We start from the raw sequence: 27,091 nt of genomic DNA, 5'->3' as shown, positions 1-27,091 counted from the left end.
AGCCTCCGTCCATCCTGGGAGAACAGCAGTGGCCACTGCCTGCCTGGAGACCCCGAGCCGGGGCCCAGGGGTGGCTGGTTTCCTCAGGGGGAGGAGGCTGAGGCTGAGCTGGTGTGTTCCCTGGGATGACCTCACCCTCGTGGGTGTGGGCGCAGGGGGTTCTCGAGGACGCCCCCTCCCAGGTCACTGCCGCACAGTGAGCCCGGGAGCTGATCTAACTCGTCACCCAGGGTGTGGGAGGAAGCAGTGTCGGAAAGATGTAATTAAAAACAAAACCTCTCAGCAACCCAGAAACTCTCCCCAAAAGGCAGAGGAGAAAGGAGCAGTTTTATTACTGAGCCAGAATTCAATGGGCATCCCAGGCACCCGCTAGGAGCTGCAGACAGAGTGTAAATGCACCTAAAAAAAAAGAGAGAGAGAGAGAGAAATTCCCTCCTTATTTTGACAGGGAGAATTAAGCCTCTTGCTTGTAATTTGCACTTGGCCAGCAGTACACAATGTGCATCCCAGAATCGGGTGTTCTTTCTGCTTCACAAACTTCTCAACCTGCTTTTCAAGGTCACCTGAATCGTGGACAATGTTTTCTGTTCTCTCTCCGTGTGGATAAGGCCCAGGAATTATGTTATTCAGTTAAGGATTAAAATTGTGTGGCAATACGCAAATAGCAGAACAGTTACCAGCATAACCCCACTCCTGAAACTGCTGCGCAGGAATATCACTGTTGCAAGCAAATTACTCAGGTGCGGCCCGTAGGGGAAGCTGCAGAAAGGTGGGAGGGCCTCAGGGCGTGGAGCAGGTACGGGAGAAGAGGGGGTCATTGCTCAACTTCCAAGTTTGCGCCTCGCCTGGAATTTCCTGGCGGAGCCATTTACAAATTCCGCAGGGACGAGTTCCTGTGCACCTGCAGGGCAGGAGGGTTTTGCAAGGTGTGTTCATTCACTGGACAGGCACGTGCTGAGGGCGTGGGGAGGAAAAGCAGTCTTAGGTGCTCAGGTTGCAGCCTTGTATGTCAGACTAACAAATGACAGGTTAATAAGAACAAAACAAGCTTAGTAACAGGGCACTGGTATTAATGTCACAAGAGTGCTCAGGAGTGAATGACTCGACGGGGTGGTTAGAAATCAGGGTCTGTACATCTAGTTTAGTAGGGGAAAGGGCCGGGGGGAAGGGCACTTATGGAAAAGGAAAGGACTGTTTTGGGGAAATACTGGTCCCCTGGGAGAGTAGATGAGAGAGGTGTCATTTGGTGACAATGTCTGCTTGGGGTGGTGCCGCTCAGAGTTGCTCCTCGGAGGGCATTTGTGACAAGTGAGTTCCGTGGGGAGGCTCTGCTTTTGCATAGTGTAGGATTTCGGGAACACCAGTACCTTCAGCTCCACATGACCCTTGGGGCAAACTGGTACGTCTTGGGGAGGGGTGTCCTGAGCCGCCTCCAGGGTCGAGGAATGTGTGCGCAGGGTGCACAGTGCAGGCATCCAGGGATGGTGACGGGCAGATGAGCTCCCTGTTTTGGGTTGAATCCAGAACTTCTCTGTGGGAGGGTTTAGGGGTCCCTGCATGTGGTGACCTGCTGGGCCACCTGTCCATCCACTACTCATCTATCCCCTCACCCATCCCTCCCTCCCTCCCTCCCTCCATCTATCCATCCACCACCCATCCATCCATCCATCCACCCACCCATCTATCTACCCACCCACCTATCCACCCATCCATCCATCTGTCCACCCACCCATCCATCCATCCATCTATCCATCCACCCCCATCCATCCATCCACCACCCACCCATCCATCCATCCATCCACCCACCCACCTATCTACCCACCCACTTATCCACCCATCCATCCATCTATCCACCCACCCATCCATCCATCCATCTATCCACCCTCCCATCGATGCATCCACCCATCCATCCACCACCCACCCACCCATCCGTCCATCCATTCTGGGGCATGAGAGATACTGTGATCCATTTGGGTGACACCATCTCTCCCAAGAGTGATGGGGACATCCCTGCACAAAAACATTTTCAAATAACAGCACTCTTGTTGGATTTGTCAACCTTAAATCATGAGATTCTGGCCGGGCGCGGTGGCTCACGCCTGTAATCCTAGCTCTCTGGGAGGCCGAGGTGGGCGGATCGTTTAAGCTCAGGAGTTCGAGACCAGCCTGAGCAAGAGCGAGACCCCATCTCTACTAAAAATAGAAAGAAATTATATGGACAGCTAAAAATATATACAGAAAAAATTAGCCGGGCATGGTGGCGCATGCCTGTAGTCCCAGCTACTCGGGAGGCTGAGACAGGAGGATCGCTTGAGCCCAGGAGTTTGAGGTTGCTGTGAGCTAGGCTGACGCCACGGCACTCACTCTAGCCTGGGCAACAGAGTGAGACTCTGTCTCAAAAAAAAAAAAAAATAAAAAAATCATGAGATTCAGAAAATAGCATAGAGTTTAATTTGAGCTCAGAGGTTGACAGTGGCCACCCGGCAAAGCCCAGACTCCAGACGAATGGGCGTCGGGTTTCCAAAGTGGAGAAGTTACTGCTTCACTTACGTGGGCAGAGACGGAGACGGGCCAGCAGGTTACGCCATTTTCCATACGAGACCAGCGGCGTGTGCCACACAATTTGAGTGGCTACAGATGCCACCACGTTCCAAAGAAGGCAGCTTGCTGCCCCGTGAGGAGGGGCAGAGATCTGAGGGGTCTCATCTCTGGCCTGGGTGGTCTTAATTATTTACAGGAAAAAAGGGCAGAAGTTGCAGCTCTGACTCAGGTCCCAGCCACGTTCCTCTCAAGCTTCACAATAATTTAAAATTCCAAGAGCTTTTAGGTTTGAATTAGTTAAGTTTGACGTGTTTAATGTCATCGATTCTTGCTCCTTGGCTTTATTAAGAAAATGCTTGTGAGCGACCGACCGCCTCTGTGGACACCCACGTGTCTCTGTCTGCATCTCACAGGAGCTCTTGGAGGGGATCAGAGTATGTCACCCCCAAATCGGCCGCCGTGGCATGAGGTTTATTCTGGGCTGGAGGCAGCTGGGAAACAGCAGGCGCAGGAAGGCATCTCCGTGCACCCCTTTCTGTCTCACAGAGGGGCCTAACCTTCCCTTGCAAGGGTGAAGCAAACTTCCTTTTGTAAAGGGGTTCCCCTCTCCCATACCAGGAACGCGAGAGACAGCACTGAGAGGCTCTGCAGAACAACTTACCAAACACCCCGATGCTCCAGACGTTTCCCAGTCACCATCCCACAGTCTGCCAGTCCTGAGAGCCCAAGCCCTTTCCTTTGCCCAGTCACTTCTCCGCGATTCAGGGCCCTTTATGGAAACGCTATAGAGCCCCTGAGTCAGACTGCTTCTTTGGGCTTCTCACTTCTTTCCTGTGACCTTCCTGTCCACGAAGAATAACATCTCTTTGCCGTTTCTGTCGGTCTGTCTTTTGGCAGTTTCATTCACAGACCCCAGTCACAGAACCTAAGAGGTAGAGGAGAAGGTTTTTTTTTTTTTTTTTCCCCTGCCCTACACGCTGTTCATGTTTGACTTTTTTTGTGCACAATGTGGTCATTTACATCCAATTCATTAAGTCGGGAAGCTGAGGTAAAAGTGTAGAGAACCTGTATCACCTCGATACCCTGGTCTGGCTGCAGTCTCGTTGACATTTGGGTGACACTGGCAGGTTCTGAGTTCTGTGGAGGGGACGGGTGAAGGGCCGTAGACTGGTCCACAGTCAAGAACCGGCTCTGCAGGAAGAAAGGCAGGCGGGACACGTGCCCCACCATTACCAGGGGATACGGCATCAATGTTGGACAGTAAGCTAGCAACGCAGCACGGTCCTTGTTGTAAGTGGGTGCTCCAAAACCAGCCGCACACACAGACTCGTAAGCTCCCAGTAGAGTTTCCGCCGTGCACACCCTGTGGAGGTGAGACCAGCGTGAGCAGATGGAATAGCAAAACAGCACAGTCACTAGGAAGTGGAGAGTTTTCAGCATTTATGACCTTTGCTGATAGAATGTGTTCATGCGTAAGGTCTTGATTTAATTTCTGACTGTACCTGTGTTTAACGGCCAGTCCACACGGTTCCTGGAGGTTCTAACCCCCGGCTTTGGGGAGCAGGTGGCGGCAGCTTCAGTCCCTGCCGCCTGGGCGGCCTTCCCGAGGTCGGGGTGGGTGCGCGATTCCCCGCGAGGGTCTCAGGCCGGCCGCGGGCTGCCTGGTCACCAGGGAGCCCCACCTGGGCAGGGATGGGGTGCTCAGGGCTCAGTCCTGGCTCTGGCTGGGCTTGAACGGGACCGCGAGGCATTGGGGAGGGGCAGACCCAGCGCCCGGTGTCCTAATGCAGGCGCCAAAGGCGAGACGCTGTGTGGGGCTGACCACACCCCTGGATGGGGTCCTTCCGTCAGGCCGTCACTTGTGAACAAGCCTGATGCCAGGGTCACCCACATGGGTCCTCAGGGTAGGGTTGCGCCCTGTGAACCCGGCCCCGCCCCAGCCCCACCCCGGGCATGCGATGATCCCGTGTAGCGAGGTGTGGACCGCACCGCCACCCTTCACGGCGGGCGCTGCGTGGGACTGCGTCAGGGTGGCCCCCTGGCAGGGTCCCCGGACACTGTGACATGAACATCTCGTGGCCCCCGGGCATCCTGGGGACCTCGGCCCACCTGGAAGGACACCGAGGAGCCTGGGCAGGAGTTGACAGAGCCCCAGGTCGGTGGGGGAAGAGCGAGGGTGTCTTGGTGCTCGCCCGCCATGCACAGAGGGTGGGATTCGCTGCCGCGGCACAGCCAGAGCCAGGGGAGCTGGTGCAAGAGAGCGTCTACACCACAGAGCATCTACACCACACACAGCACCAGGCGCAGACCAGGAACCAGGGCTGACCATGTGCACAGAGAGTGTCTACACCACAGAGCGTCTACACCACACACAGCACCAGGTGCAGACCAGGAACCAGGTCTGAACCTGTGCACAGAGAGCGTCTACACCACAGAGTGTCTACACCACACACAGCACCAGGTGCAGACCAGGAACCAGGGCTGACCGTGTGCACAGAGAGTGTCTACACCACAGAGCGTCTACACCACACACAGCACCAGGTGCAGACCAGGAACCAGGTCTGAACCTGTGCACAGAGAGCGTCTACACCACAGAGTGTCTACACCACAGACAGCACCAGGCGCAGACCAGGAACCAGGTCTGAACCTGTGCACAGAGAGTGTCGCGACATTACAGAGCATCTACACCACAGATAGCACCAGGTGCAGACCAGGAACCAGGGCTGACCGTGTGCACAGAGAGTGTCTACACCACAGAGCGTCTACACCACACACAGCACCAGGCGCAGACCAGGAACCAGGTCTGAACCTGTGCACAGAGAGTGTCTACACCACAGAGCGTCTACACCACAGACAGCAACAGGCGCAGACCAGGAACCAGGGCTGACCGTGTGCACAGAGAGTGTCTACACCACAGAGCGTCTACACCACAGACGCAGACCAGGAACGAGGTCTGAACCTGTGCACAGAGCGCGTCTACACCACAGACAGCACCAGGAACCAAGGCTGACTGTGTGCACAGAGAGCGTCTACACCACAGAGCATCTGCACCACAGAGTGTCTACACCACAGGCAGCACCAGGCGCAGTCCGTGTGCGAACTTGCATCCTGCTCTTAGGCAACTCGGGAGGGCAGAGAGCTGCTCCCGCAGCTGCGGTTCTCGGTTCCTTTTGCTCAAAGGGTCCTTGCTCCAAACGTCGTACTTGAGGGACACATTCTGATCCTTCCCACTGGCAACGTGTCCTGTGCTTCCTCCCACCCTCCACCCCCTCCTGGGGACATTTGTTGGTTGTTACTATTATTATTTTTTTGCAAAGCCACAGCCCCTTTGTAACTAGCACAGGTTTTAACCCAAAATCCGCCTTTCCCTCCCCCAGGCTGCAGAGGGGGCCTGCGATGGGCGGCCAGGTGAGCTCGGGCAGCAGCGAGCCGAGCCCGCCCGGCAGGAGCGAGAACGCGGACTGGATGTCGGCGCTGTGCCCCCGCCTCTGGGACGTGCCGCTGCACCACCTGTCTATCCCAGGTGAGGGCCACCTGTCCATCCCAGGTGAGGGCCGGTGGGCGGGGCCTGGGGCTGTCACCTGCACGTCCACGGAAGCCTATACCACCTGACCTTCCTGCCTCGCTGCTGTTCCTGAGCGGGTCGTCCGCAAGGAGCACGCAGGTTGCACCTGGTCAGAGCTTCCTTCCTCTGAAGGTTGAGGACTGTCCCCACGTGGACGGACCACGGTTTTCATCCGTTCCTCCGTGGCGGGACGCCGGGGCCCTTTCCACCCCCGGGTCGCTGTGACCTTGGCGCACGCGCGTTAATCCTTCTGTGAGTCTCCGTGTCTATGTCGTGCCCTGCACACTCAGCATCTTTTAAAGTCTGTGCCTCAACGGGACCCGGACAGGACATGGCTCTGCCCCCATCAGAACCTGTCCCTGCGTTTCTCGGACCCACCGCGCAGGGACGTGGACCTGCCTCGGCTGCCCACAAAGGGAGCCGCTCTCCCCGGGCCGGACGCTGCTGTCCGCGCACCGCGGAGTCGTTCCCCGTCGGTTCTCTGTGCGCCGCCTGGTTTCCATGGCTGCGCGTGACTCCGGGTGTGGCCGTGCGTGACTCCCTCTCCCGTCCTGGGCGGATGAGCGCGGGGGCGTTTCCAGCGTTTTGCTTTTACAAGAAGGAGGTGCGGTGATGAAGGCCACCGCGTGTCTCCGTCCGTGCACAGCAGGGATCTCGGGACCTGCCCCTCAGACGGGTGCGGGGTTCTCACCCAGGTGGTGGTTCCAACCCAAACTCCCCCACCCCCGTCCCCCGCCCCCCGGGAAGTCCGAGCAGCTTCCACCGCCGGCTCTGTGTCTTCCTCACCGTCCAGCCTCCTCCCCGTGCCAGCCTGGCGCCCCGCACCGGCGCCGCGTTGCGGTGTGAACCTGTGCTCCAGCTTTTGCTTTTTCTGTCCCCGGTTTTTCTAACAAGTCATTTACAAGCAGCAGAAATGCTGACTTTTGGTGCACGGTTCATTCCGTGTGGACCCGTGTCAGCCAGGCCACCCTGGGCGACACAGGGGGAATTCCTTCCCCAGAACGTTGCCCGGTACGCCCAGCAGAGCGGCCCTGTCCTGGCCTCCTGCACCCCGGGCGGTTTTGTCTTTTCTGGAACTTTCTACCAAGGGACGCCAGCAGTGTGTACTGGCTGCTCTCAACGGTGCTGTGGAGATCCACCGGTGTTGTCACCCGGACCAGCGGTTCTGTTCTAGAATTTTACGGCTTCTTAAAACACATTTGAATCTTTGGTTCACGGGCATTTGTATTGCAGGGGCAGGACTCGCTCTGTAGTTTTTGGGGGCTGCCCACTTGGTCTGGTGGCTGGACGCCAGCCACAGGCACGAGCCCAGCCACTGCAGTGACATGGTCATTGGTGCTGTTTGGACCTCGGAGAAGAAACAGCCCAGGGGAATGGGATCTTATTTGGAAATACAGTAATTGCAGATGATACTACCTAAGGTGAGGTCATGCTGGAGTAGGGAGGGCCCTAAACCCGATGACAGGTGTCCCCCCAAGAGACAGCAGAGAAGACACAGACGCAGAGGAGAAGCCACGTGGAGACGGAGGCAGAGACTGGAGTGACGCGGCCACAAGCCCAGGGACGCCTGGAGCCCCCAGGAGCTGGGAGAGGCAGGAAGGAGCCTCCCCTGGAGCCTGCGGAGGGAGCGCGGCCCCGAGATACCTGCGTCTCACACTCCTGGGCTCCGGGACTGGGGGAGGATGAGTTTCTTTGGGGTTAAGCTCCCAGCCTGTGGTCCTCCCTAACGTGGACGGCCGAGACCCTGTGTTGGGGGTCACCTGCTCTGAGACCCCCCTCAAACATGCACTGTTTATCTCTTTAATGCCTCTGCCCTTCAGAAATCTCAGCTATGCAAATGTATTGCAGTGGAAAGAGTTAATTTTAGGTAACACCCTGGAGCTGGGAGTCTCTTGAGGGGGTTCCCAGAGTCTCCTCTAGCTTGACAAAGAACCCTCAAATTTATCTGGATTAAAACATGTTAAGAATATCCAGGAAACTTTTGAAAAAGAGAGAAGAGAAATTTGCACTGCAAGTGACAAATATAAATAAAGACGGTGTCACATGATCCCGTAGATCAGCGAGTGAGACTGTTAAATTCAAGAACAGACACAACCCTGAGCATCTGACGTGCCAAGAAGGAGGCATCTTGAATTTGAGGACGGAAAAGTCCCCCGTGGTGTTGAGATGTCAGCTGACAATTTGGAGGAAAGATCAAGGGAGATGCTCATCTCATATTTTATATCCAAATATCCGGCAGACTTTTAAAGATTTAAGTGAAACAATAAAACCGTATCCTTCCGTAAGAATATGTAGGTAAATCTGGGATGCTGAGCACAGTACCACGTACAAAAGCCACGGAAAAGGCTGATAGATTTGACTTAAGAAATAAAAATGTAAATCTTCCCTCGTTGAGAAACTGCATGAACCAAAGTTAAAGACAAATTGCTCTAAAGCAGAAGCCGTGGAACATTACGTGGCAGGCTGAGTAATGTCGTAAAGATACCCCGTCACCAGCCCACGTGGCCCTGCCTGGCCTCCTGGGCCCCTCCCGCCACCTCCACCCGCCCGAAACCCACCCACGGGAAGCTGAGGAAACGCATCGCCGCGCTAAGGACACGGCAAGGGCCCAGTCTCGTGGCACAGGACGAATTCTCTCAAATCCACGGCAAGAATGTGGACTCCAGTGGGAACTGGCTCCGGCAAGACAGGAGATTCCCAAAGGAAGAAACACAAATGACTCGTAAGTGAGTGAAAAAACGTCCAACCGCATGAGCAAGAGAGAATTCAGAGAGAAACACGATGCTGTTCATTTTTCACAGAGCACGTTGGTGAAAATCAAGGTGGTTTTTTTTTTTTTTATTTATTTTTTATTTTTTATTTTTTAAATTTTTTTTTACCCTAACCCTAACCCTAACCCTAACCTTAACCCTCAAGGTGGTTTTTGATGCTAAGGGTGGATTTGTGTGTGGGGGTCCAGTCCCAGCTGGTGGCAGAGAGACTCGTGGGCACCTGGCTGAGGGCGGGACCGTGGGACGGGGGCTGTGTGCTCCCCCATGTGTCTCAGAGATTCCGGCCCCCAGATTTAGTTCAGAAGCCACGCTGAGCAGACAGGCATCTAGGACGGGAATGTACAGACCCCAGGTCCACGACAGCCGTCAGCCACATGCGCTACTAGACACATGTCAAGGGGAGGGACTCAGGCATCCCAGCCGTGTTGTGGCCCCGTGTTTACCAGTTTGGAAGATGCTGATAATACTAAGTTGAGTGAAAAAGCAAATAAACATTGGCATAGCGTGGTCCTGTTGTTAGTTTAAAATATAAACAGATATATGTATATATATCTGCAGTCATGCACCAGATAACGATATCTCTGCCAAGAACACACTGCATCTGCAACGATGGTCCCGTAAGATTATCAAATCGTATTTTCATTGTGCTTTTCCTATGTTTAGACACACAAACACGCACCACTGTGTCACAATCTCCCATGGTAGTCGACACGGTAGCGTGTTCCGCAGGCGCACGGCCGAGGAGGAACAGGTCACACCGCATAGCCCGGGATGGGGTAGCAGCCGGGCCACCTGGGTGTGTGCAAGGCAGCACACGCCACGCCAGGATGTCACACGGTGACCAATCACCTAATGACGCGTTTCTCAGGACGTGTTGCTGTCATTAGGGAACACGTGGCTATACACGGATTCTCCCCATGCGCAGTAGGTCCATGTGTAATATGGACAGAACAGATTGGCAGAAATGTGTGTACTGCAGTGTCCATACAGGATTTTAATTTTTCACTTGTCTATATGTTCTCATTTTTGTGCAAGTGACATGAATTCCTGGGTGCATGAGTGTCTTGGGGCTGCTGTGACAAAATGCCACATTGGGGGCTTAATTAAACAATGAAATCTGTCCTCTCCCCAGTCCCGGAGCCCAGGAGTGTGAGACGCAGGTGTCTCGGGGCCGCGCTCCCTCCGCAGGCTCCAGGGGAGGCTCCTTCCTGCCTCTTCCGGCTCCTGGGGGCTCCAGGCGTCCCTGGGCTTGTGGCCGCGTCACTCCAGTCTCTGCCTCCGTCTCCACGTGGCTTCTCCTCTGTGTCTGTGTCTCCTCTGCTGTCTCTTAGGGGGACACCTGTTGGGTTTAGTGACCTCCCTGGTTAGAGTGGAGCCCCCTGGTGGACAACGACGGGGCAGCATCCAGACCTCACTACACACCTGCGCGCACCTGTGTCCACTCAGGCCCCAGCTTGTAGCGGACGCGGATTTGGGGGTCGCTGCCCACCCCTTTGGGCTCTGTGTGCCACATGCGTGACTGTGCCGTGCATGGCACAGAGCGTGGGGAGGGACTGACCGGGAAACGCCCCCCTGCCCCTGCAGGCAGCCACGACACCATGACCTACTGCCTGGACAAGCGCTCGCCCGTGTCCCCTGCGCAGCCCCGGCTGCTGCGACTGCTGAGCAAGGCCCTGCCCTGCGTCACGCTCCCCGTGGTGCTCAGGTGGTCCGTCACCCAGGTGGGTCACGTGGGGCGAGGTGGGTGCGGCTCGACCTCCCGCCAGCCACGCAGGGACGGTCCATTCCCTTCGTGGCCTCGAGGTCAGTGACTTCTGATTGCTGAGATGTTTATGATGGGACGTGGCTTTGCCCTTTGGGGTCAGGTGACCGTGGTTCCCCAGGAAATGGGGAGATGGGGCGTTTTCCTGCTTGATCGTTGGTTTCGGCGATGCCCCCGGGCGCTCCCCACGGGAAACATGCCAGGTTGTGGGACTGTCAGACTGTTGTTCTGCGTCCCCTCCCACCCCGCGCCCCAGCCCTCCTGCCCTGTGTGGATGGACAGACGGACGGATGGGGCTTGAAGCCGGGAGAGGCCATTCCCCGAGGGGTGTGGAGAGGAAGGGTCCTCCCAGGTGGCTGCAGCCCCAGCAGGCCGCGGCCCCGTCCCACACGCAGGGGCCGGGGGAGGTCAGGCCAGGCGCTGGTGACAAGCCAGACCCACCCTGGGGAGGGTGGGGACCACCCCAGGGCGTCCTCCTCTGCCCCTCCAGGAGGGTGCCCGGAAGGTGCTGCTTCTGCCGGGCTCTCTCTGCAGGGATTCGCTCTTTGACTTTCCATGGCCTCGGGACCTGTCCTTGCAGCCGTAGCCCCCGGGCTCAGGGAAGCTGGGGGGCCAGGGCCGGGCGGCCGGTGTGGGGGCCCCTGCCCAGCACCGTGAGGAAGATGGAGCCTGTGGCACCAGACGACAGGGTCCCAGTGTGTGGGGGGCTGCGGGAAGGCTCCAGCCCTCAGGGAATCTGCCCTGAGGATGTTTCCATGGAGGTTCTGGGCTTACGTGTCCGGCCACAGGGCGAGGGAGCAGCACACACAGGCTGGAAAGCCACGCGGACACTGGCAGAGCTTGTCTGAGGAGTAGCTGACGTCAGGGGCAGAGGGTTGAGGTGCAATGTTCACAGAGCCCTGCGGTGGGGAAGACCGGGGGATCACTCTAACCCTGTGACTCACACATCTGGGCAAGAACGGGACAGGCACACACCGTCCTCGCCTGTTGGAAACCCGGCGGCCGGTGGCTTCGTTCCTCAAGTCCCCAGAGCTAAACAGCAGTTCACCCCGGCCAAGAGCATTACAGAAAAATTTCAGTGTCCCCGTTAGACTATTCTACGTTTTGCAAATATATTTTATTTTATTTTTTATTTATTTATTTTTTTGAGACAGAGCTGTAAGGTTTTAAGACCGGAGTCCAGGGGAGGGGCGGTGCAGCTGAAAGTTAAAGTACCTCCCAGGTTTCGGCACCAAATGTACGGTTTCTTTGAAGTAGCTGGCGCCAGAGAAAGAAAGACGAGCAGAGTTGAAAGGGATAAGTAAAGAGGCTTTATTGGAGCGCTCCTGGGTGGGGGTAACGAGTCCCCGAGAGAGGGACCTGGGCGATCCTCACAGTCCCACGAGTGGAACTAGAGAAGCCACCCCGCTCTGAAGTCTGAGTGGGTTTATATACATTTTTAGGGATGAGGGATGGGAGCTTCTTTGGCCAGGAGATGTCTGCGCCAGGAGTGAGGAATTTCTTTGTTTCAGCTTTGGGGCGGGTATTTAGGAATAGGAGGGGCTTCTTTTTCATTAGGGAAGGGAGGGGTGCCTGCCACCAGCCTTACATTCTGGTCTTTTAGTGATAATAGGGCACCGCGGTCTTTCTGGCTACTTCCTGCTTTTGAGGGGCGTAGTGGGGGCTATGGGCCAGAGTCGGCTGGTGGAGGGTGACTGGAAGGGGAGAGTAGGGGTGAAGAAGCATCTGGTTTACTGCTACTCTGGATAATTCCTGCAGGTGGCATTGGAGAAACTGAGCCAGAGAAGTCAGTTGTCTCTGCAGGGAAGTTAGTGATGCGGACGTGGTTTCCAGGGATAGCTGCAGGTGATCTGCAAGTCTTGGGCAGAAATGACACTGTGGCCCAGGGCACCTCCTGCAAGTCCTGAGGCGTATAGAGTTAATTGAGGGATGACGATGACAGGGAAACAAGGACCCAGGGTGGATGTATTGACGCAGCGGGTAAGTGTTCCGTTGTACCAGAAGAACTGCCCCGGAGCAGAAGAGGTGGTCGTGGTCACAGTATGGTTAGTGAGGCAGCGTCCATGAAGTTGTAGGTTGGGGTCAGTGAGGGTGGTGAGAAAGCATATGTGATCCGCATAAGGTGGCCTGTGGGCTCAGGTTCCCATAGGGGAACTCGAGTGAGCGGAGTGGAGCATGAGGGACCCGATGAGGGAGTCTTTTAGGGGTTAGAAAAGTTTAGGGGAACAGCGGCCATTAGGGGGCACTGAAGGGAGGCACAGAGGAAACAGTGGGAGACATTAGAGATTATTTAGAGGAATTTTAAGAAGGCGAGGGTATGTTGAATAATATTTAGCCAGCAGGTAAGAGGGGGATGTTTAGGGCGGCAGGAAAGTTGTCCTGCTAGAGTTTGTTCTGCTTCCAGCATATTGATAGATATTTGAACCTGTGTCTGGTGGGCCAGGACGTATTCATGGCTGACGTGAATAGTTGCTGAAGGGTAATAGTCATGTATTTTTCAGTATACTTCGCCTGTGACTATAATTTTCCAACGCTGGTCTCAAGGGTCGAGGATATCTGTGTGAGAGATATCTGAGTCGGTCTCCGGAGGCTGAGGTAGGTATCTGTCTGCGTGGGCCCGGAGAAGTTGTCTGAGGGAGAGATATGAGAGATAGGAGGCCAAAGGTGGGGGCTGGGCTGGAAGATGGTGGCTAATGAGAAAAGGCCGGCTGTACGTGAGTTCGAAAGGGCTAAGGTAGGTAGGATGTCGGGGGGCTGCCCTGATCCGGGTGAGAGCTAAGGGCAAAAGGTCAAGCCATGCTTGGCGGGTCTCAATAATGAGTTTGGTGAGGTGGTCTTTGATTAGTCTGTTAGCCCTTTTAACCTTTCCTGAGGACTGAGGCCTGCAGGGAACATGAAGTTTTCACTCGACATTGAGAGCCTCACAGACCTGATGAACGACCTTAGAAACAAAAGCAGGGCCACTGTCAGACTGAATGGAGGAAGGAAGGCCGAAGCATGGGATAATTTCAGTAAGGAGAGTGGAGGCAACGACTGCAGCAGTTTCATTGGCAGTGGGAAAGGCTTTAACCCACCCCGTAAAGGTATTTACCAGTGTTAAAAGATATTTGAAACACCTGTGAGGTGGCATATGGGTGAAATCGACCTGCCAGTCTTGTCCAGGGAGGTGACACGCATCTGGTGGGTGGGTACAGGGGGTTTGAAGCCCCCTTGAGGGTTAACAGAGGCACAGATGTCACAGTTCAAGCAAACAGTTTTGATGAGAGAATATAGGGGCAGGGTGTGAAAATAGAGGCTGTAAGAGGTGGAAGAGGCCCTTAGTGCCAATATGAGGTGAAGAGTGGACCTGGCCAATGAGTTCCAGGGCCTGTGCCTCAGGGAGAGCCAGCTTGCCGTCCTTACGAAGGACCCACCCTTCAGTGGTGGTTGATCCCCCTTGGGCGAGAAGGCTGTCAGGCTCCTCTGGAGTGTAGCGAGGCTGGAGGGAAGGAATGGGAAGGAAAAGAAGAGGAGCCAGACTAGGGTGTTTTGGGGATGTTAGACTATGGGCAACAGTATTAGCATAGTTGTTTCCCTTAGCGACGGGGGACCCGTCCGTCTGGTGTCCCTTGCAGTGTATGATAGCTAATTGGGTGGGTAACTGAAGGGCCTCGAGGAGACGGGAGATAAGGGTGGCGTTAATAACAGGGGAGCCCTTGGTGGAGAGAAAGCCCCGTTCTCTCCATATGGCAGCATGGCAGTGAGCCATCATAAACACATATTTGGAGTCTGTGTAAATATTTACACTCCTGCCTCGGGCTAGGTGTAAGGCTCCGGTGAGAGCAATGAGTTCCGCCTTTTGGGAGGTGGTGCCCTCCGGAAGTCGGAGGCTTCTATTACCTGAGAGGCAGAGACAATGGCATAGGCTGCCCAGCGTTTGCCGTCCTCACCTGTGACAGAGCTGCCATCAACAAAGAAAGTTGAGTCCGCTGTAGGAAGTGGCTTATCTGACTGATCTGGTCTAGGGGTAGTGGAGACTTCAACCATTTCTGAGCAGGAGTGTGAGGACAGGGTTAGGCAGACAGTGGGGAGCAGAGTGGCAGGGTTTAGAGTTGGGGACTGTGATAAAGTAATGGTGGGATTTTCAATAAACAAGAGATGGAATTCCTGTAGTCTAGACGGGGTGAGGAGGGCTACAGAGCGGTGAGTCAGAAGGTCCTGTAAACGGTGGGTGGAGAAGACATGTAAGTTCTGTCCCAGGGAGAGTTTCAGGGCCTCCCTGGTGAGAGTAGTGGCTGCGGCTAAGGCGCGGAGATGGGGGGGGGCCCAGCTGCGGACCGTGGTGTCCAGCTGTTTGGATAAGTAGGCCACTGGGGTGGAAATTGTCCCAGAGGTTGGGTGAGGACGCCGAGGGCCAGGCCCTGGCGCTCATCCATGTAGAGGTTAAAGGGCTTTTCAGGATGAGGGAGTCTTAGAGGGGGTGCTTGTAGGAGAGAGTTGCGAAGTTTTAGGAATGCATGGGGGAGAGCCTGAGGGTTTAAGAGAGGGCCAGTGGAGGCATCACGTGCTGCCCCATAGAGGGGTTTGGCAAGGAGAGAAAAGTTGGGGATCCACTGTCAGAAGAAACCAATAAACCCAAGGAAGGATAGAATTTGTTCCACAGTGGTGGGAGACTAGAGGGTGTGGAGGGCCTGCTGGCGATCAACAGTGAGATGACGGGAAGTGGGGGTGAGACTAAGTCCAAGGTAAGTGACAGTAGGCTTAGGCAGCTGAACTTTGGAGGGGGACACCTGGTAGCCCTTAGGGGCAAGGAAGTTGAGTAGAGAGGCAGTTTGTGTGTGGCTGTCGGAGTATGAGGGGCTGCAGAGTAATAAATCATCCACATATTGGAGGACAGTACTCGGCTGTAAGGGGCATTGAAGAAGATCTTGGGTGAGAGCCTGACCAAAGAGGTGGGGGCTGTCCCTGAACCCCTGGGGCAGGACAGTCCAAGTGAGTTGTCGAGACATGTTCGTGTCGGGATCTTCCCATGTAAAGGCAAAGAGATTGTAGCTGGCTGGGTCTAAAGGAATGGTGAAGAAAGTGTCCTTGAGGTCCAGGACAGAAAAGTGAGTGGTGGAGGGTGGAATATGAGAGAGTAAAGTGTAGGGATTAGGCACCACAGGGTGTATGGGGACAACTGCCTCGTTAATGAGTCTGAGGTCCTGGACTAGCCGGTAGGAGCCATTTGGCTTTCTTACCGGGAGAATGGGTGTGTTATAGGGAGAGTCAGTTGGAATTAAAAGTTTTTTTTGTGAGAAGACATTCTATGATGGGTTTTAGACCTCTGCGGTGGGTTGGTGAAATAGGGAACTGTGGCCGGAAAGGGAAGGATGAGGGGTCTTTGAGTCGAATGAGGACGGGGGTGTGGTGGGTGGCCACCACTGGGGTGGAGGTGTCCCAAACCTGGGGGTCTACGAGTTCTGGTGGGAGGGGGTATGTAGGACTCGGTAAAGTGGGAGAGGCTGTGGGCGGAGCTGAGGAATCTAGAGAGAGAGAGAGAGAAGAAGGAGGGCGGAAGTTCCAGAGGAACAGTGGAAGGTGGTTCCCAGCTTGGTTAATAAGTCCCTTCCCAAAAGTGGAGCAGGATAGGAGGGCAGTATAAGGAAGGAATGGGTGATGGGGCGGTCACCTATTAGACAGGTTAGGGGACCGGTGGTGGCGGGTCGAGAGGGATTGCCGTCAATAACCACAACCGACACCTGGGAAGCATAGGTAGGGCCTGAAAAGGAAGGCAGGACAGAGTAGGTAGTCCCCGTGTCAACCAGAAAGGACACTGCCTTACCAGCTACCTTGATTGTTACCCTGGGCTCTGTGAGGGTGATGGGGTCATTGAGTCGGGGTCTCTTCAGTCTTCAGCAGCCAGACCCAAAGCTGCCATCGGCAGGTCTAGGGATGGAAGGACTGACCCTCCGGACTTCTGTCCCAAGGGGCAGTCACTTTTCCAGTGTCCCTCTTGACCACAGCCGGGCAAGGCGTCGTGGGCGGAAGTGGCTGCCGGCACCACTTGGCCCAGTGGCCTTCCTTACCGCACTTGAAGCAGGTGCCTGGCAGAGCGTGGCTGGTCACCTTAGACGAGGTCGATGGCTTCTCGGGTCTCCCCGGCCTCAGGGCTGCAAACAAGGCTTGGGCCTGCAGGTGTGCCTTTTGGTGGACACGGGCCTCCCTTTGGGCCCCTGCCTGTTCATCTCAGGAATTGAAGACTTTAAATGCCATATTCACCAGGTCTCGGATAGGGGTCTGAGGGCCCTCCTCTGCCTTTTTTGAGTTTCTTTCTGATGTCAGAGGAGGACTGAGTAATAAAGTGAGTTGTAAGGACAGCAGTCCCTGCGGGGGAGGTAGGCTCTAGGCGGGTATATTCGATAAGGGCGTCTGTAAGGTGGCTGAGAAAGGCCACGGGGTTTTTGTCTGTCCTTTGAGTGATTTTCCTGAGTTTATTATAATTTACAGCACGGTGGGCGGGGGCCTGCAGGCCGGCAAGGGCACACTGTAACAAGTGGTCCCTCTGCTGCCCAGACGCGCTCTTTTTCAACAGTAGTAAGGGTAGAGGACAGTATGATAAAAATATCATGCCAGGTAAGGTCATATGCCTGTGTCAAGTAATGGAATTTTTTGGTGTAGGCTGTAGGGTCATTAGAAAATGAACCTAGGCGTTTTTTAATCTGAGAAAGGTCAGAAAGGAGAAGGGAGCATGTACACGTACAAGCCCTTCGGCGCCTGCCACCTCCCGTAACGGACAGAGGAGGGGCTGGTCCGAGGGTTCGCGTGGGAGCGAGTGTGCCGGCTGACGGGAGACGTCGGCAGAGCGGCTGGGCGGTGTGGGAGGATGGGCGGGCGCCTGTGGGTGTGGTGGGGGTCGAGTGGGGGGGAGGGCTGAGGGAGTCGGGTGGATCGGAGAAAGCAGAAGGGGCGTCTGAAGAGACGTCCGGGGGAGAGTTAGAGGGAGAAGAGGAGGAGGGGCTGGGGGATCCAGCACAAGGAGGACCTGTGCGGGGTGGCAGGTCAGACAGAGAGAAGGACGGGAGCGCAAACAGAAAAAGGCTTGGACATGTGGGATCTCCGACTATTTGCCATTCCTGTGACAAAAGTTATCAAGGTCTTGCAGAATATTGAAACTGAAAGTCCCATTTTCAGGCCACTGGGAGCCATTGTCCAATTTATACATTGGCTAGGCAGTGTTGCAGTAAAGAATGAGGCAGTTGGGCCGGATGCCTAAATCCAGGGCCTTCAGATAGGCCAGCAGACACCCCAGGGGCGTCTCGCGGGGAATTTTGGTCACCCATGTCGCCTCAACCCGGATGGGGAAACAGCCAGGAACAGTATCCTGGCTACGGAGGCAGCAAAAGTCTGGGGGGACGTCTCTGCCTGAGACTAGTGTGCCGGTACGGAAAGGGGTGAGAGGAATTCAGGCGTCCCCGAATAGCCTCAGCCCCGGAACGGGGGAGCCTCCGACGTGGGCCCACGGTTTAACGGACAGGGAACAGTTTCCCGGAAGGAACGGAGGCTCCTGGGGGATCCGAGTTGGGGTAACACGGGGTGACTCACCCAGGCCGAGGTTGTCAATCAGAGACTCGAAGGCAGTCAGCGGAGGTCCCGGTCCGAGAAGTGAGAGTTCTCAGAAGGAGCCGGCGCAGCCAAACGCCCCTCTCGGGTTTCGGCACCAAATGTAAGCTTTCTTTGAAGTAGCCGGCGCCAGAGAAAGAGAGACGAGCAGAGTTGAAAGGGATAGATAAGTAAAGAGGCTTTATTGGAGCACTCCTGGGTGGGGATAATGGGTCCCCGAGAGAGGGACCCAGGCGAGCCTCACAGTCCCACGAGTGGAACGAGAGAAGCTGTCCCACCCAGAAGTCTAAGTAGGTTTATATATATTTTTAGGGCCGGGGGATGGGAGTTTCTTTGGCCAGGAGATGTCAGTGTCAGGAGTGAGGAATTTCTTTGTTTCAGCTTTAGGGTGGGTATTCAGGAATAGGAGGGGCTTCTTTTTCATTAGGGAAGGGAGGGGTGCCTGCCACCAGCCTTAAAAGAGCCTCTCTCTATTGTCTGGGCTAGAGTGCCGTGGTGTCAGCCCAGCCCACAGCAACCTCAAAGTCCTGGGCTCTAGCCATCCTCCTGCCTCAGCCTCCCGAGTAGCTGGGACTACAGGTGCCACCATGCCTGGCTAATTTTTCGATGTTTTGTAGAGATGGGATCTCGCTCTTGCTCAGGCTGATCTCAAACTCCTGAGCTCAAGTGATCCTCCTGTCTTGGCCTCCCAGAGTGCTGGGATTACAGCCATGATCCACCACACCTGGCCGCAGATATTTTTTAAATGAGCACCTATTTCACAATCTCAGAAATACACTGTCAGTGCGCAAAGGACTGTTTAAGGGAGAAAATTCTCACTTTCCTCCATCCCCAGCCTTCAGCCAAAGAACTTCAACCAGGAAGAAAGCGCCGGGCCTGTGCACAGCCTCGTGGCCAGGGGACCCCGGGCCCATGCAGGGGAGGGATGTCTCTGTCCTGGCCGGCAGCCCACGTGGGTAGTTTCCCCTCACAGATCAGAGGACCACAGGCCATGGCCCACACACTGAGGCCCCCAGTTCTGGGAGGGGAGGCAGTGGGTGGGGCCTCTTTGCAGCCTCTGTGCCTCAGTTTCCCCATCTGTCAATAGGGGAGGAGGAGAGAGCAGAGGCTTCCCCAGCACCGACCACCCTGGAGTCCTCCCAGCATCACCGGCCCCCTTGTCCCCATCATGCCCAGCCTGCCCCTAAGAGGGTCTCGCTCCCCTGCCGGTCTCCCCGGACGGCCGCTAGCAGGTCTGGGCTTTGCCATGACCCTGACCCTGACCTGCAGCTTCCTTTCCTGGGGCAGAGACTGTTTTCTTTCCTTCGTAAATTCACTTTTCATTTTATTTTATATTTTTGGTGCCGTGACTTAAATATAAACCGACTTCTTTTTCATTTTCATATACATGTTTGCTTTTCCTATTCTTATTCTGAGTGGGAGGATAGTCCCACTTTCTTTTCCTTTATTTTGACATTAATGTTTGGTTTCTGCACTGTTCTGTGCGGAGAGCACAGCGCCTTTTCCTGTTCCATTTGGCGTTTGCTGGCCTGGGAGAGGGCGGCCGGGGCTCTGCAGGGACGTCCCAGCCCCCCACCCCGGACAGCATCTTGCAGGCTCTGTTTCCACGAGGCCAGGCCCCTGCAGAGTGGGTTTTCCACACGTGAGGCCGTGTGGCCGCACAGCTCCCGTGAGCTGTGATGATGACATGCGTGTCGCAGGTGACATCGTGGGGTGCAGGTGGGCAGGCCGCCGGCCCGTCTGAGTCCCGAGACATGGCGATCAGCCCCAGAGAGAGTGGCCCGCTGGCCCCAGGCAGACGCAATGGCGGCCTCTGTCCGCAGGCGCTGGACGTCACGGAGCAGCTGGACGCCGGGGTGCGGTACCTGGACCTGCGCGTGGCGCACATGCGGGACGGCTCGGAGAAGAACCTGCACTTCGTGCACACGGTGTACACGACCGCGCTGGTGGAGGTGCGGCTGGGCTGGGGCGGGACGCAGGGAAGGGCAGGGGATGCCGAACTTTCATGGGGACACAGCAGCCACTGCGGGTCCAGGAAGGCGGTGCTGACCCCTGGCAATCCGCTGTGTGGGGTTCTTGACCCACGTGCATTTCTGAGCTTGCACCGGCGCCTCCCGGACCTTGCAGAGGTCTCCTTAGCTGGCTCCGTCCCAGGCTTCCCTGAGGCCTCCCGGCCTTTTGCAAAAGGGAGTTGATTATCTCCCCGGCCCCACTTTAGGCTATTTTCAATTCATTCTCTTCCTGGCTGGCACAGAGGGTTCTAAAACCTGAATGTGACAAGTCACCACCGTCCTGCTGAAAGCCTGCCAGCAGCTCCCTGTGCCCCACTTGAAAGCCCCCTGGGACCCCTGGGTCTGGAGGCGACAGCGCTGGGGCTCCCTGTGCACCTGCTGTTCCCCACCGGCTCCCTGAGCTTCCTGACTTCACGCCTTTGCATAGGCGGTGCCTTCTGCTGGGTGTGCGTGTGCACAGACACGCACACATGTGCACATATCAGACATGCATGCACACATGCCTGCACACATACGTGTGCACCAAAATGCACACGCACACAGAGACATGTTACATGCACACAGAAACACATGCATGCACACCTGTATACCAACATGCACACAGAAACATACATGCACACATGCATACACCTGAACACATGGACACACAGGCATGCCTGCACACATGTAACACACGTGTGCACACCAACATGCACATGTACACGAACAGACATGTCACATGCACACAAACACAACAAGAAGCCGTGAGGGCTGCCCGGCTGTGGTTCTCCGGTCCTGTGTTCCACGGGGCAACCACTGCCTCCTGTTTGTACACGAATGACACCTCCATGGACACGGTTTTGCCCTCAGAAGCCCCTTTGCCGGGAGGAGCTTCCTCGAGCCCCCGCAGCAGGGTCCCCATGACTCAGTGCTCCCTGTTCCCCTCCTAGGACACCCTCACGGAAATCTCGGAGTGGCTGGAGAAGCACTCCCGGGAGGTGGTCATCCTGGCCTGCAGGAACTTCGAGGGGATGACAGAGGACCTGCATGAGTACCTGGTCACCTGCATCAAGAACATCTTTGGGGACATGCTGTGCCCCCGAGGGGTGAGAGGAAGGGGATGGGCATGTCCCCCTACATCTCTCCTGGGGGGTTGACAGCCTCAGCCTCAGTTTGCTCACCTGGTGCCCCCCACGTGTGGTCACTGAGGCATCCGGGTGAGATTGCTGAGAGGTTCTGGGTGAGATGACTGAGATATTCCAGGTGTGATCACTGACATGTTCTGGGTGAGATCACTGAGGTATTTTGGGTAAGATGGCTGCGGTATTCCACATGAGATTGCTGAGATGTTCTCGGTGTGACTGTTGAGGTATCCTGGTGAGATCACTGAGGTATTCTGGGTAAGATCGCTGAGGTATTCTGGGTAAGGATCACTGAGGTATTCTGGGTAAGATCACTGAGGTATTTCACATGAGATTGCTGAGGTATCCTAGTAAGATTGCTGAGATGTTCTGGGAGTGACTGTTGAGGTATCCTGGTGAGATCGCTGAGGTATCCTGACATGTTCTGAGTGAGATCACTGAGGTATCCCAGGTGTAATTGCTGAGGTATACCTCAGTGATCTCACTCAGAACATGTCAGTGGTCACTGAGGTATCCTGGTGAGATCACTGAGGTATTGTGGGTAAGACTGCTGAGGTATTGTGGGTAAGATTGCTGAGGTATTCTGGTGAGGTTGCTAAGATGTTTTGGGCATGATCCCTGACATGTTCTGAGTGAGATCACTGAGGTATCCCGAGTGTAATTGCTGAGGTATCCATGTGACATCGCTGAGGTATCTTGGTGAGATTGCTGAGGCATCCTGATAAGGTCACTGAGGTATCCTGGGTGTAATTGCTGAGGTATCCTGGTGAGATCACTGAGGTATTCTGGGTACAGATCACTGTGGTATTCTGGGTAAGGATTGCTGAGGTATCCTGGTGAGATTGCTGAGGTATTGTGGGTAAGGATCGCTGAGGTATTCTGGGTAAGGATCACTGAGGTATTCTGGGTAAGGATCACTGAGGTATTCTGGGTAAGAATCGCTGAGGTATTCTGGGTAAGATCACTGAGGTATTCTGGGTAAGGATCACTGAGGTATTCTGGCTAAGATCACTGAGGTATTCTGGGTAAGGATCGCTGAGGCATTCTGGGTGAGATCACTGAGGGATTCCATGTGAGATTGCTGAGGCATCCTGTTGAGGTTGCCAAGATGTTCCGGGTGTGATCGCTGACACGTTTGAGTGGGACCACTGAGGCATCCCGGTGAGATCGCAGAGGTGTCCCTGGTGTGACCACTGAGGCACCGGGTGACGTGATCCAGCAGGTCTCTGTGCTTCGGCAGCGAGGGGCCCCAGGCTCTGTGGCCAGGACCCTGAGACTTAGCGTGACAGGAGGCAGAAGAACAAGAGGAAAATGAGGCTATTAACATGCGCGCTCATCTCCTTCACTGCACTAAGTACGAATCGGGGGGTGTCATCGCGAGCTGGGTGCGTGGGTGCTGGGGACACTTTGACAGACCACGCCCGTGGCCTCCCGAGGATGCCAGGGTAGAGATAGCCCGGGCCGGCGCCCTCTGACCCACACCCTGCCCCGTCCCCACCAGGAGGTGCTGACGCTGCGGGAGCTCTGGTCGCGGGGGCAGCAGGTCCTGGTGTCCTACGAGGACAAGAGCTGCGCGAGCCGGCACCGCGAGCTGTGGCCCGCCATCCCCTACTGGTGGGGGGACAAGGTGAAGACAGAGGCGCTGATCCGCTACCTGGAGTCCATGAAGCGCCGCGGCCGCCCAGGTACCGGGGGGCTTCCCACAAGGGCAGACTCCACGGCCGGGTGGGCGTCCGCCGCCCGGGCCACGGGTTCGCCTCCACTGTCACGTGAAAGGAATTTGGAAGTCACACATGCCTGTGTGTGTGCGTACACGTGCACGGGCACATATGTAACACGCGTGTCTGTGTGTGTCGACCCAAATGAACCACTGAGGCAAAAATCTCAGTCGACGGAACTTTACGAGGCCAAGATTTTGGTAAAAGCACAAACCGCAGACAAGCTGTGCCGTTCTTTTCCAAGGGGAGGTTGGAACCTTCAGCATTTTAAATGCAGCAAAGAGAAGGAAAACGGCTCAGCGGGTGGCTGATGAGGGCGTGGCTATGTTCTCATGAGGACCAAGAACTCTGCTTTATATTATTTTATTTTATTTTGTTTTGAGACACAGTCTCACTCTGTTGCCCGGGCTAGAGTGCCATGGCGTCAGCCTAGCTCACAGCAACCTCAAACTCCTGGGCTCAAGCGATCCTCCTGCCTCAGCCTCCCGAGTAGCTGGGACTACAAGCATGCGCCACCACGCCTGACTAATTTTTTCTATATATATTTCAGTTGTCCATATCATTTCTTTCTATTTTTAGTAGAGACGGGGTCTCGCTCTTGCTCAGGCTGTTCTCAAACTCCTGAGCTCAAACGATCCGCCTGGCTCGGCCTCCCAGAGTGCTAGGATGACAGGCGTGACCCACCGCGCCTGGCTATTTTTTTCTGTATATATTTTTAGTTGTCCAGATAATTTCTTTCTTTTTTAGTAGAGACGGGGTCTCGCTCTTGCTCAGGCTGTTCTCAAACTCCTGAGCTCAAACGATCCGCCCGGCTCGGCCTCCCAGAGTGCTAGGATGACAGGCGTGACCCACCGCGCCTGGCTATTTTTTTCTGTATATATTTTTAGTTGTCCAGATAATTTCTTTCTTTTTTAGTAGAGACGGGGTCTCGCTCTTGCTCAGGCGGGGACCCGTGTGGCTCTGCGTTCCTTTTTCTGTTTGCCGGTTCTCTGTTGGGTTCTCCTGTTTCTTGCTGGCCTGTTGGACTTCTTTACAGAAACCGGCCCCTGTCCTGCGTCCGTGTTGCAGACGTCTCCGGCGGAGGGTCTTGTGAGGGTCGCTGGTGTTTCTGCTTTGTCGTGTCCGTTGGTTCAATGAGACAGATTTTTATGGATCACAGAGTCCCTGGTCCCAAGTGTCTCCTGCCCACCTGTGGCGTGTTGGGGACGCTCTGGGTCTCCGGGGCTGTGTCCCCGTAACCCTGGTGTAGGGGGGGACGTAGGGTCCCCTTGTCCCCCAGTAGCCGGTGCTAGGAGTCCTTCCCAGGGAGGCACATGGGGACGCGGGGCCCCCGACCTGTGCAGGGAGGGACGGTGACCCCCTGCTGCCCCCTCGTTGCAGGCGGCTTGTTCGTGGCGGGCATCAACCTCACGGAGAACCTGGAGTACATCCTGGCGCACCCCTCGCAGTCCCTGCGGGGCCTGACGCTGCCCAGCCTGCCGCGCCTGTGTGCCTGGGTGCGGGAGCAGCGCCCGGGGCCTGGCCCGCACTGCACCAACGTCATCGCCGGCGACTTCATCGGCGCGGACGGCTTTGTCAGCGACGTCATCGGACTCAACCAGAAGCTGCTGTGGCCCTGAGCCGTTCCCCCTGGAGTCCGGCGTCAGTGGCTCTGGGTTCACCTCCATCCTATTTCTGCCGCAGTTTGCGCTGAATGCAGGTGACCACGGGGCCGGTGATACTAACTCTGTGTCCTCATCTCTGTGTCCTCGAGGCTGTGGCACCCGGGGCCCTGCAGACCCAGGGAGGGACCGTCCTCCCCAGGGCTATGGCATTCCTAAAGCCGGTGACAACCGCGTGGCCATGTGCACCCCTCCCGCACACGCCTGCCAGCCCCGCTGTGACTCTCACGCACCAGCCGGTGTTTCCCCGGCCCCGCGTCAACCCGTGAACTAAGGTCCCGCGGGTGCAAGGCAGACACCAGCACCGCAGTCCTCGTGGGAGACGTACGTGCGTTGGTGGCTCACGCTTGCTCCACGTGTGACACCGAGAGGACGTGACATGCTCCACGGTCGCGGCAATACCTCAGCGCGGGCAGGGGGCTCGTCAGAGCCGCCGGTTCCAGTTCTTGGTCGAACGGTGGGTCCCGGGAGTGCTTGTTCCGTCACTGCCCCCTAGGAGGGCTCCTGGGGACTCTCGTGTAACTTCAAACCGCGGGGCAGGACAGCAGGCGCCGGGTTCTCCGGGCGGCCGTGCAAGTGATGGTCTCACCCGCGTTGGAATGTGCTGGGCTGGGGAGCAAATCTGTCGTTTTCCAAAACAAAATCTGCTCGTGCTTTGGTGCCTGGTCGCCGTGGTTACACCAAGGTGCCTGAAATCCCCAAAGACAGACAAATGGGCCGCGTCCCATCGGCTACCTCAGACCTGTGACCGCCGGGTCAGGCCGTCTATGGAGAGCTCGGTGCTGGTGAGGGTCGGGGTCAGGGGTCAGGGTCAGGGTCAGGATAGGACACGCCGGAGATGAAGGAACGTGTTTGGGGCCAAGTCGGACACAGTGGCCTCGATGTCCACATCGGGATTCCCTGGGGTCGGGGTCACGACCTGTTCACACCTGTCGCTCACTGTAGAGAATTAAAAGACACAAAACCCAAACGTGTTTATGGGCTTTGTCACCACGTGAACCACCGAGATGCTTCCGGGAGCTTCCGGGGCAACGTGTGGAAGGACCTTTAGAAAATGCTGGAGCACTTACTGGAGGGCGGAGGGTTCAGAGAACCCGACCGCGCCGCCTCCCTGTTCAGTGTGTTTCTGCTGTAACGACGCCAGCACCGCGGCAGGTCGCGAGGCCGCTCCGTGGGGGCCTGAAGGAACCTGCATGTGATTTTGGAGATGGATTTCCGAGGCTTCCGTGTTCAGGAGGATGCGCCGTCGGAAAGATCTTTCCATCCCCCGTCGTGCCGGAAGCTTCCCCACCGCGGGGGGAGCCCACCTGCCCCCTCCCGCCTCTGCAGGGCTGCAGGGCCGCCTGGAAACAGCGCTTGGTGTTTGCTGGTGCGCCCACCCAGCAGTGCGGCCTCGCGGGCTCTCGGGGCCACCCCTGCCGCGTCCCGCGACGGGGGCAGGAGGGGTACCGGGCTGACCCCCTTCCTCTCACCACCTGCGTCCCACACTGGGGGCTTGTTCCCCCTCGACCAGCTCAGCAGCTGGGACAGGAGAAGCCGGGCAGTGGAGCAGCCGTCAGAGAGCCAGGCGCTGGGGTGGGGGCTGCCCCTGTTCCAGTCCCACGGAAAGGCCGTGCCCTTCTCCTGCCCGGCCCTCGGGGTCCCCGAGACCCCCACCCTCCCCTTTCAACTCCTTGAGACCCCCACTCTGTCCTCTGGACTCCCCGAGACCCCCCACCCTGTCCTCTGGGCTCCCCGAGACCCCCCACCCTGTCCTCTGGGCTCCCCGAGACCCCCCTACCCTGTCCTCTGGGCTCCCCGAGACCCCCCACCCTGTCCTCTGGGCTCCCCGAGACCCCCCACCCAGTCCTCTGGGCTCCCCGAGACCCCACCCTGTCCTCTGGGCACCCCGAGACCCCCACCCTGTCCTCTGGGCTCCCCGAGACCCCCACCCTGTCCTCTGGGCTCCCCGAGACCCCCACCCTGTCCTCTGGGCTCCCCGAGATCCCCACCCTGTCCTCTGGGCTCCCCGAGACCCCACCCTGTCCTCTGGGCTCCCCGAGATCCCCACCCTGTCCTCTGGGCTCCCCGAGATCCCCACCCTGTCCTCTGGACTCCCCGAGACCCCCACCCTGTCCTCTGGGCTCCCCGAGACCCCCACCCTGTCCTCTGGGCTCCCCGAGACTCCCACCTGGTCCTCTGGGCTCCCCGAGGCCCCCACCCTGCCCTCTGGGTTCCCTGAGACCCCCACCTGGTCCTCTGGGTTCCCTGAGACCCCCACCTGGTCCTCTGGGTTCCCCGAGACCCCCCACCCTGCCTTCTGGGTTCCCTGAGACCCCCACCTGGTCCTCCCCGAGACTCTCCACCCTGTCCTCTGGAC

General features: G+C 56.6%; 1 protein-coding gene across 2 annotated transcripts in view; it reads left to right on the top strand.

Moving 5' to 3' along the window:
- Window positions 1-25,695, top strand: part of PLCXD1 (phosphatidylinositol specific phospholipase C X domain containing 1) — a 28,094-nt gene extending 2,399 nt beyond the window's left edge. Inside the window, exons 2-7 of one of the 2 annotated variants that reach the window (XM_069463286.1) lie at window positions 5,919-6,064; window positions 10,462-10,598; window positions 20,044-20,172; window positions 21,162-21,317; window positions 22,855-23,038; window positions 24,452-25,695. In XM_069463286.1, coding sequence (XP_069319387.1) covers window positions 5,938-6,064; window positions 10,462-10,598; window positions 20,044-20,172; window positions 21,162-21,317; window positions 22,855-23,038; window positions 24,452-24,690 — 972 coding nt within the window. In that variant the 5' untranslated portion in view covers window positions 5,919-5,937 and the 3' untranslated portion in view covers window positions 24,691-25,695. Of the gene's footprint in view, window positions 1-5,918; window positions 6,089-10,461; window positions 10,599-20,043; window positions 20,173-21,161; window positions 21,318-22,854; window positions 23,039-24,451 lie in introns of both variants that reach the window. The other variant, XM_069463285.1, reaches the window with a different exon arrangement.
- Window positions 25,696-27,091: the final 1,396 nt, after the last annotated feature.

Source organism: Eulemur rufifrons, chromosome 30, assembly GCF_041146395.1.
Source record: "Eulemur rufifrons isolate Redbay chromosome 30, OSU_ERuf_1, whole genome shotgun sequence".
Lineage (NCBI taxonomy): Eukaryota > Metazoa > Chordata > Mammalia > Primates > Lemuridae > Eulemur > Eulemur rufifrons.
This window is presented reverse-complemented; position numbering and strand designations above follow the sequence as displayed.